This window comes from Candoia aspera, chromosome 8, assembly GCF_035149785.1.
Source record: "Candoia aspera isolate rCanAsp1 chromosome 8, rCanAsp1.hap2, whole genome shotgun sequence".
NCBI classification, from domain to species: domain Eukaryota; kingdom Metazoa; phylum Chordata; class Lepidosauria; order Squamata; family Boidae; genus Candoia; species Candoia aspera.
The window spans coordinates 16322107-16333747 of record NC_086160.1 but is presented as its reverse complement, the minus strand read 5'-3'; the positions used below and the strand labels follow the sequence as shown (position 1 = coordinate 16333747).

The window sequence follows — 11641 nt, the reverse complement described above, 5'->3', positions numbered from 1 at the left end:
CATTTTCTATAGCTTTGCATTTTCCAAAACTGTCCTCTTTTCTTAGGTACAAGTTGAGGGATGATGCAATAAGCTTTAAGCGTGTTAGGGAAAGCATGCTAAGAATGGCTTCAGGAATTTTTTCCAGACGCTCAATAGAAGCGCCACTCTGGGTCATATAGACAGGAGAGTGACTTGAAAATGAAGCAGTTGGCAGCCTTTGGAGCCACTAGCTGATTCTCCTTCCCTAAGGAATGCATTGGGGAATATTTCTCTGCCAGATCTGGGCCATTTTTTAACTCAGTCTATCTTTTGTTGTCTTCTCCTACTGTATCAAAGTTGGTTCCATCCTGTTTTCAGAGAGTTACCCCGCTACCGTTAAGATAGAGTCCCACGCCCCTTTATATAATTTCTTACATTTTGGGGGGTTGGAAAGAATAAAAATAAGCTTTAAGTATACCGGAAGACTCTCATACTTTCCCAACTTCTGCTTTTCCTCAGTTATTTATTGGATTTGTTAAGGCTGCCCAATTCCATGAAGATTCTATTAGAGTCTTCTATTACTATTAGTAAATACTGCCTGGTGAATGCACTGCACTTAGCTATGGTTTAATTATGACTTGAATCAGTCACAATGGTCTAGGGCACTCATTGCATTAATCCATAAACTATAGCTGTCAACCTGCACTTCTGACACGAAAAAGAGGCAAGACCACAATAATGCTTCGCACAACGTCCTAACCATAATGCAGTTAAATTTTGGATTACTGCATTGAGTGCACCCAGGTACCGAGAAGCTACACACCTTGGCTGTTCTATGCTTGAATCCAGCAAAATCAGCATTAGTGAGTGATCCAGAACTGCAGTCATTTGCATTTTTGACATGTATACTGTTTCCTAAAAGCATTTATTGGTGTGCTTTTATTTTACTTTGTTTTGTTTGTTTTATGCTCTTGACAGTGGAGTGCAGTGGAGGTGCACACTCTGAAAATGTTAAGAATTGCTTTGCCCCCTGAAAATACAGCCCATCTCTGACTGCCATTAAAGCAGGCACTTCCTTTGCTGCTGCTTTAAGAGCCACCCTGATGAGGTGACTTATTAAAGTAGCTGCCACTTTTCAGGTTGTAGGGAAAGCTGAAGCAAAGAGGAGCTGCTTTAATGAATGGCAGAGAGGTGTTGTGCTCAGGTGATGTCTAAAGCCCTTCTTCCAATCATTTTAAAAGCACACAAAGTGTCTATCTCTATCACACATAGCCGCTCATTAATTGCTGATGTATTGAACAGGAGTGCCATCTGGTGGGGATCACTGTTAAGGCCACTGCCACATAGAATATGGATAGTAAGCATTGTATCAGGCTGCTTTATGGATGCATGCAAAGTATTTCAGGCAAAACCAATTGCAGAAAGTACAGCTGCATCTATGGGAGGAAACCAATCTAGGACTCAAAAGAAGATTGACACACAAAACAATAATCTTGTTCTTGTTCTGACCATTGAACTCACACCAAAATGGCTTGCTTTAACTTGCCAAGATTTTCATTAAACAATGCAGCAAAAACCCAATCAGCTATCGGAAGACTTTAGGAATGTGGGATGAATCTTTTTGCCCTTCCTCCCACTTTGATCTTCAGGAGAGTGCAAAGTTGCACCTGGAACAACAATGGAAAATCGCTGCCCATCCCTGTTCAATCCAAGACCCCGGATGGTGAGTTCAGTATCTGTAATGGTATGTGGGAAAGACATTGGGAGATGGGACAAAGAGATGCTGCCAAGGGAATGGTCAGGTAAGAGAGGGTGTAGCCTGCAGCTGCATAGTGGGCAGAGAAAGAGGCTCAGAAAGGACCCTCCCTAGTTTCTCGGGCTGTAAAGGAGATGGTGGGAGACTTGCACTTTCAGACTTGCAAGTTAATGTAGCCTTACAGTAAAGTATCATTAGCTTATCAGATTGTGTTTCCTGTCTGGTCTACCTGGTAAGGCTGACAGTATCACAGCCAAAACCCGGTCCTCTTAACCAACTTGGACCGGGACAGAATACATGATTCTATTTCTTATTTGCATAAACCATCCATCTGCCGCCTAGCTTGGGGTGGAGAGGGGAATAGATCTACATGGGGATGGCTGCTATAGACCACTCCTCCCACACTTGGACTGTTTTAGATTCTTTTGCCACTTGGACTTTTTTATTTTTTACTCTTATTTATATTATTTATTATTGTAATCTTATACTGTATATTTTATTCATTGTATGATTGTTTTAATTGATTATTATAAACCGCCCAAAGTCCCCCGATGGGAGGAAATGGGCAGGGACAAATTGGATAAACAAATAAAAATTTTTTTAAAAAAATCTGGCTAGAATAGCCTAATGTCTATACATACTGGCATCTGGGGTGGGACCAAAAAAGGCAAGATGGTGGTCATGGCAAGTGACCAAAGCCTCACCCTTTCAATCACACTGCTATGGCCACCATCTTTTTTTCACCCCTCTGCAGACACTGGTGTCATTTTTGTGTTACAATAAAATGGAATAATGCATTTTGGGGATTACAAGCATGTCCATATATCCATAATCTTATTTAATAGTGTCTCACAGGCTAACAAGAAATATTTCTCACTGCATTTTTGGGGTTATGGAACAACATTCAGGACTTTTATACACTATAGTTGATGAAACATATTGAAACATACGTCATTAACACTGTTCAAATGGTGTGTGATAACGTATTTTCAAACAAGCAATTGAATTTCCGTATTCCTTAAGGGGTAATAGATTTAAAATACACACACAAATAAAACAACAGAGTATTTCCAACAGCAATCCAGGATAATATATTTTTAAAGAATTGGTGGATTAAGATAAATGAGTTTCTGATTACATGTTTACAGCGATACAATTCTAAAAAAAAATTTTTTTTAACATGGCCAATATATGTTAATATGATGGAAATCCCAACTTCTGTTAGGGAACTTCTATAACTAAGATACATTATTTACAGCTTTAGGTTCCTCGCAAACAAAGTTATCTTTTCATTGCAACCATTACTGCAATTACAGCAGGTCCCCGGTCTAAGAACATCCCAGTTTATGGATGACTCCTAGTTAAGAACAGACTACCATAAAGACTATTATATTAAAAATTCGAGTTAAGTACAATGTTTTGGGTTAAATACACAATACTACTTTAGTGTATTTGGAAGTGTTTCTTAAGTATTTTATATGCACAGAAAGGTAAAATATATACTATATACTAAGACAAACACTTGACTAACTGATGCTAAATAACTATTCCGACTTACATACAAATTCAACTTAAGGACAGACTTAGGAATGGAACTCGTTCTTAAACTGGGGATCTGCTGTACTTCTGTACCAATAGAAGAGAATTATGTAGCTCAGGGTTGAACTGTGGAGTCCTTGGTACTCTCTGAGTTTGGTTGTTTGCTTGCAGACATTTCATTACCCGACTAGGTAACATTGCTTGCCTCCTCCACTATGTAGGACAGACAGACAGAAGACTAGCAGAGCGCATCCACAAACACCAACTAGCAGTCAGAAGACACAATGAAAATTCCTTAATCTCACATCACATGGACAGACTCAACCATACTTTCAACTGGGAAACTGTGACCATCCTAGACCAAGCTAAATCCAAAAAAGCTAGGGAATTCCTGGAAGCCTGGCATTCAGACAAATCAGCCATCAATAGACACATAGAAATAAACCATATTTACAGACCATTCAAAAGAGACAATAAAAAAAGCTAAGAAGGAAACAAAAGGACCAGAACACATCCTCTCCAGCAGCCAACACCCAGATAAGCAGGGATTAACACCAGACAAACAATCAAGCAGAAACAATACCCTAATCAAGAAACTACCAAGGAGAAAACCACACCCCCACCAACACTGGCAGGGCAAGCTGCTGTATACAAACAGGAAGCAAACCCCACACTCCCTTGCACTGATGATGTTACCTAGTCAGGTAATGAAATATCTGCAAGCGAACAGCCAAGCACAGACAGCACCAAGGGCTCCACAATTACTTCTCTTTTACTGGATGTCATGGCAAGATTACTGAATCAATCCTTCCAAATGAGAAGGCAGCCCTTTGAGGTAGGCCAGTCTGAGAACTGGGGAGCTCCCCCAATTATTTTCATAGCTAAGGAAAGATTAAACCTCAGGTCTGCCCAGTCTGAATATCACAGCTTCTGTAAAGTTTTCGGTTTTAAAAGCAGAAAAAAAAAACTGAGCATGATCTCTAGAATGATATTTGATACTTTCTCTTACTTGAATGTGTAAAAGACTTCACGTTAGATCTGAAACTATGTCAACATTATGTTTTTCTACAGTGGCTTCACCCTGTGTCACTTCGAAAGCAGCAGAGTAAGGCCCAGGGAAGAACAGAGACACTAAATTCACTTTTTCTCATAGCCTGTTCTTTGCTCCCCTAAACTACCTACACTGCCGAAAAGTACTCTCTGATGACTGGGAAAGCAGAATAGTTGAGATGCTCTGATGGGAGCTATAGAGAGACCACATCAGCAGAGCCATTGCCAGTGTCTGCTAAGCAACTCATCATCCCTGATCTCCTCAACTTCACATCCCCCAGATACCGTTGAGAGGCCAATAGAAGACAGTCAAGTTGGCTACCCTTTGACCTCCAGTAGCTTTCAAAGATTAGATGGTACTGCTGCAGGTGAGCCACAAGCAAAAAGAAAAGAGAAACTTACTTCAGGAGAGAGGACACATTGCTTCAGATACATATACAAACGCAATGTCAGGTTTGAAAGTGCTGGTGTGCAGGAACGGTTTACCTCTTGGATGTAGCTTTTCATATCACACACACACACACACACACACCCAACACACCAAAGCAGAAGTACAAAGGAGGGGTGGGCGTACATCACTTGCATGCTGAACAGCATCAGTCTACATGGAATGTGGTCTAGTATATCAGCATTATCACTCTGGTTGCAAATAACACTGTATAAGAAAATCATTTAACTTAAACACTTCCTATTCTATTTATTTGCTGCTCAAAACAACTAGTTCAGTAAACATGTTGCATTTGGATCAGATACACTGCCTAATAGCTCCCTGTGTAGAGTGTACTAATCACCTGGGCTGAGTAAGTTGGCTATATATTGTCTTGACATATGTTAGCCCTCAGAACATAGATAAGGATCAGGAGATACAAGGGCTGAGTTCAGGTGGTATGGAATCGGTTTACTGTTACATGAATAAGTCACAGCAAGCCACCCTTTCCTCTTTTAGGAGCCTCAGGAGAAGACTAAAAGTTTTCTCTTCCAGTTTAAAAAAGCCTTAATTCCCCATGAAAACCCAACTTGGAAGCCACTGATTGTTTAAACCAGTGTTTCATGGTTGGTTGGGGAACTCTGGGAATTGAAGTCCACACATCTCAACCTTGCCAAGGTTGAGAAACACTTGTTTAGACTATGTTTAGTAACAATAAGCCATGAGGAACCATGGATTTTTTCTCAAATCACAGTTTAAACAAATCACAGTTCTGCAAGTTCAGATGCAATGGGGAATTATAAGCACTGTAGTTTAAAACGGTAAGTGTTTTCAAATGTCTACTTTTAACAACAAAAGGGAAAGAGAAGAGAAAGCAGAATAAAATTTGGGCAGGCTTGTTTAGTTAGCAAGAAATCACAGTTTCTCACTACAGTACCTCTGAATTGGTCTGCTAAGTTTAACTTACAGACTGGTGTGTATATTGTGTACACTGTGGCAAGTTTAACCGTTATATAACGTTGGAATAAGATTCTTTGAAAAAGATAATACATACATCATAATACCTGCCAGAATATTAAAATAATTTCATGATTATTTCTTTCATGATTATTTTCTTTCTCAGTTAAAACCAAATACCAAATGAACTCTGACAAAACTGTCAAATAAATTTAGGTTGGATCCTGTGCACATCTAGCTGAGAGCAAACTCAAAAAATGCAGTAGGACTTAGTTCCAGAAAGACACACCAAAGATTGTACACACAATTTCACCAGATCTGATACAGCTATTTTAAAAAATTGATTCTTTGCAAGATTAAGACTGTGACCTTAAGAATCTTTAGTGGGAAATGAACAGAGCTTAATTCTGGGGACTCACGAATATACCTGAATAGGGTTGCTGTTTCATTAAGCCTACTATTTTTGGGATACAAACATCCACACCACCACCAGATGGCAGCAAAGATATAAAAAACTAAATATTTGTTATAATCTACTGTAGTATTACTCAACCTCGGCCATTTTAGGATATGTGGACTTCAACTCCCAAAACTCCCCAGGTGGGAAATTCTGGGCGTTGATGTCCACCCATCTTTAAACGGCCACGTCTGAGAAACATTGATCTACTGCCTTGGTCATCCAGGTTTTTGCAGTTCAGATATACTCTATTGTATTTTTTTTTTAAGGTTAAAGACTCAGTCTTGATGAAGAACATGTTGTGATCATATTGTTTCTAAAAATTTAATACACATCCTATAAATCAATTATCTTTGGTCTGAAGAAATAGCGAGTCTATGTATTTGATGAAAAAGCAACCAGAATAGTTGTCCAGCAGCATGCACACCACACACCCATGCACAGACAACCCCAAACAAAAAAGGTATTGATTTTAAAAAAAAAGTTCAAAACATTAGGAGTAACAATGTCTGGTTATCACTGATTTAGCTAAAAGACATTTGCTTGGCAAAGTTCGCTGCACTGTGCCTGTTAACCAGCAAATCAGTGTAAGCTTGTATCTATCCCATTTTGTTTATGTCTGCTGTTTAAGGTCATTTTGTTCCTCATAGTTCCTCTTACCATTCAGCCTTTTCCTTCTTCCTTCTTTCTAATGGCTGTCATATGACTGCAGCAGAGAGACTATCACACAGCTGCCGTCTAGTGATCACTCAGATTATTTGCAGACTTGCTAGCCTGATTCTAATAATCAATATCTTTCTGTGGGGAGGGAGGTGGGTGGGTAGATGTTTAGTGTAGTGGTTAAAGATACCAGGCTAGAAATGGGAGACCCTGAGTTTAAGTCCAGCCTTAGGCACAAAGCCAGCTGGGTGACTTTGGGCCAGTCATTCTCTCACAGCCTTAGAACTACCAGTAGTTGGCCATGGCCAACTACTTCCAAAAATGTTGCCAAGAAACCTGCAAAAACTTGTCCAGACAAGTCAACACTGGCTTGAAAGTGCACACGTATACATGTAAATATAATAGTTTACTGTCTGTATATGCAATGTATTTGACGAAGGGGACTATAAAATACCAAGCGTATTCATGAATAAGTTTGTGAGTCTGTAGGTCAGTGTTTCTCAACCTTGGCAACTTGAAGATGTGTGGACTTCAACTTCCAGAATTCCCATGCTGGCTGGGGAATTCTGGGAGTTGAAGTCCACACATCTTCAAGTTGCCAAGGTTGAGAAACACTGCTGTAGGTATTGCAGGGATCTTTGTTTTTGTACAAAAAATAAAACAAGTCTGAAAACATTTCTTCCTGTTATACAGATTTAAGGACACATTAATTCTGGCATTAAATAAAGCCAGAGAGTCAATTCCTTAAACATGAAATGTTCTGGGAGGCTATGCTATGAAACATCCTCTTAATGAAAGCTGTGTTTCAAAAGATTAAGCGGTGTACATTCAGTTTTTTACAGGTTTAAAAATGAAGATGGCATTTTACTTACATTGTCATAAACAATGGACAATATTTCTCACTGTTACTGTGAAATCCAGTACATGTGAACTGCTGAAATAAAAGTTCTAATTCTTACATCAACGGTTATATGATTATATAAAAACCACACCATTATGATCATATTTCCATGAAAACATAGCTAAACACTTTTACTGGGCTTGGTCTTAACAACATTAGGCATCTTCCATCCCATTTATTACAGTTGGACTTCAAATGCCCTAAATAAGCACCATTATGCAATTATTATATTCCAAAAGACAGCCACACCATGCAATCTTACACACATCTACTCTATATTAAGTCCCACAGAGTTTGATCAAACTTCATTCCAAACGAATACGTAGATGAATGCAGCCTCAACATATTGTAGTTCTCAAGATAAATCCTAATGTTATTATCATAATATATTGAATATTGGCACCCTATCCCATTTCTCCATTCTAATTTCCCAAAGGAAGTGAAGTCACAGTTATGTAAACGATCTTTAAAAATCAAGGGACTATAACCTTAAAATGCACATGCAATTTTAAAATCATTGTTGCATTCGTTTTGTTAAAAAATGCAGTTATAAAAACATACTAAGCTTTGTCAGAGGCATTCAAAATAGTTGTTCACATTATTTTAAGTGTAGTTTGAGGTATTCTTGGAACAGGAGGAGGCACCATAGAAGTAGACTGATCGAGATGTACAGAATCAGAAAAAATCATATCCAGTTAATCTATTTTCCTATTGGAGAAAAAAAAATACATATATAGATATAGCATTATGCATAAACCTTTCCCCCAAAATAACTTTGTAGCAAATTATTTCAAACAGGAGCTACTGTATATTTACAATCTTGTTTTTCCTTGTGCCTTGATTGCTCTACTGCAGTCCTCTACTTAATTACCTAGGAATAAGCTCAGTTGATATCAGAAAGAGTTACTTTTGAGTAAGAAAGATGGATTGTATCATTAGTTAGCCAAAGGTTAAGTACCTAGAATTGGCTTTTTCCAGCAAATTGTGGTAATTTACAGTATAGTGAGTGCCTATATTCAGCACAGAATTACCTGCACTTACAAATAATTTTTCTTAGTTCTGGAAAGAACCCCCCTTTGCTGTTTATCTCCCTAAAGAAAGCTCTAAAAGAAAGTACTGAATTGCTATGAATGCTAATAATGGCAACAAAGATTAAGAGAACATCACAATATGGGAATGCTTGGATAACATGACCCAAGGAATTCTAAACCCGGTAATCAAAAGCTTTAACATCATTAAGGAAAACCATTTATGTTAAAACAGTGCAATTGAAGAGCACCGGTTTTAAAGAAAAAGAAGAGCCTGGAAAATTATATATTGTCTCTTTACTTGATTATCCAAGCATTTTAAAGCCATAGCTGCCTACATTCTGAATAGGCCCACTTACTTGGGCTTCCGTTCCTTAGTGGGGAAGGGCTCCGGCTTCGAGTTGGCTAAAAGACAAAGAAAGATGAAGATGTTTTGATTCATCTTCGTTCCTTTTAGTCTAGAAAAACAAATCTGAACTGAACACATGACATCAGACCAGATGGGGAAACCTAAACAAGCTGGCCCCAATTCTACAATCATCATGGTGGCTGAGAATTCTGGTTGGGAAGGTAAATTCTCCCTGGGCTCCAAAAGGCTGGATGGCAGAAAATAGACATACCAAACTCTGCCTCATCTGCATTTGGCAGCCCAGTTATTGAATGCCCAGGCATTAGAGGCTCCATCACATCTGGTATATGCAGGGGTGTGCAAAGGGTGTGGTACAAAAAGTCAAGATGGCAATCACAATGGTGCAATCAAAGCCCTGCCCATCTTTTAGGTGTGTCCCACATGCAACACACATGAAAAACAGGCAGAACTTCAATTGCACCATTGTGGCCGCCATCTTGCACCATTTTTCCCAGTTATGGTACTGCCAACACACCAGTTGCTACACAGAAGCTCCTTCCGTTGCTGCCTGAATAACATGAGAAGCTCCTAACTATCTGGGAATAGAAGGATGCCTTACTGTAGCTTTTTTTTCTCCATGGCCATTAACCTAGTTTCTTGGCAGTGTGACCTGGGCCTAGTGGGAGGCAAAGTATCATCTCTTTCCACTCAACTTGGACTATCTCTCCTCACTCCCGGATGCAGCAGCTAATGTTGCACTAAGAAGGGGACCTTTGCTGGAAGGGCTCTTGCTGAGACCATTTTGCAATTTTAGTACATTTCACAAGAATGGATGGTTTATGAAAAGCCACTTTATTCCTTTTCTATGATCCAACCTTTCTGTAAAGCATACAGCTCAAAAACTGGGATCTTCCTGCAAAAGAAACAGATATCTGAGATGAAAATTATGCATCCACAGGGGAGGGAGGGATGTTAAAAAAAAAGTCAAGATGGCAGCTTCAGTTGCATGGTCACAGCAACCATCTTGACCGGTATTTCTCAACCTTGGCAGCTTGAAGATATATGGACTTCAACTCTCAGAATTCCCCAGCCAGCCATGCTGGCTGGGGAATTCTGGGAGTTGAAGTCCACACATCCTCAAGTTGCCAAGGTTGAGAAACACTGATCTTGACTTTTTGAATCCCCCTTCCCCCAGTAGACACCCCTTAAACTATGATTGCAAAATCAGCAAGCTCTATGATGGAGCTGCTTCTCCTCATCTCCTCACCCTCTCCCACCACCAACACTACCACCAATAAGTGAAAAGGTAATGGGGCCAGAGCTGAAGCACTGTCCTAACAACCAGGAAACACACTGAGACAAGGAACTGGTCGCTAATATTTATTGCTAGTACTTAACAGGAATCCTAACAAACTGAAGAAGCGTGGGGAAAACCCAGACATATAACCCCCAAGGGTTAAGGCAGTCCCGATCTGTGTCTCTTTGAATGGCTGAACAATTCATCAGTGCTACGCATGCGCTTGACAGTCTGGATGGGAGCCCCCTGCTCGCCATCCTTACTCATGACAAGCACTGTAAGAAAGCTTAGCAGGATTCCTTTTCATGTCTTCCACCACCATGAAGGAAGAAAGGAAACCAAGAATTCAATAACGGGAAACAAATGCGGACATAAACACATTTTATGCGTTAATGCATATGTGCAAGATCAGGGTCAATTTATCACTGCTTAAAATGACAGGCAGCCCATTCACAAGACAAATAAAGCAGAATTGTGAATTAGAATAGAAATCAGATCACCTGCTTTATATTTGCTGCATGCTGTCTCCGTTTTATTTTGGAGATTAATGATAAATACACTTCTAAGAAACCAGTCCCAGGATCATGAAGAAATGATAGGGCTACAAGATCCAGCATCTAAATTGCACTTGACCACTAGATGGCCACAAAGAGTTATTCTTCTGTATTACTCTGTGGCCCTCTATTGGTTGTTCATATTTCTGCAGCCCAGATCTGGCAGGTCTACGTTTTATTGATAAAGTATTTAAGTAATCATAGATAAAATTAAATTATGTTTAACTATTTAGTTAGTTAAGCATAGTTTAGTTAAACATAGATTAACTGGTATGAAAAAAAATTATAATAATAATTTCATCTTGCCTACATTGCCACTATTAGAATACATCTTAGTGCTTTGAAGCACAGGACTATTTTTGAGGTCTATATATTTGATCAGTAAAGGTATTCACTCTCCAAAGCAAACTAGGTCAGTTAGAATTTTGTGTATTGCTCTACTGCCATCTAGCAATCATATAGATCAGCGTTTCTCAACCTTGGCAGCTTGAAGATGCGTGGACTTCAACTCCCAGAATTTCCCAGCCAGTATGCTGGCTGGGGAATTCTGGGAGTTGAAGTCCACTCATCTACAAGCTGCCAAGGTTGAGAAACACTGATATAGATGTTTGCAATTCAGATACAATAGCCCTACCAGACATCTGTGTTTAAGAGCAATCCACCAGTCCGTGACAAGGAGAAAAATGTGCTGGCATAAACTTCAGT

At 39.3% G+C, this 11641-nt stretch overlaps 1 protein-coding gene across 1 annotated transcript in view; it reads right to left on the bottom strand.

The window, feature by feature from the left end:
• Positions 1–9054: 9054 nt before the first annotated feature.
• Positions 9055–11641, bottom strand: part of SPATA18 (spermatogenesis associated 18) — a 31274-nt gene continuing 28687 nt past the window's right edge. Inside the window, exon 11 of the mRNA XM_063310482.1 lies at positions 9055–9141. Within this exon, the coding sequence (XP_063166552.1) occupies positions 9055–9141 (87 nt within the window). The remainder of the gene's footprint in view (positions 9142–11641) is intronic.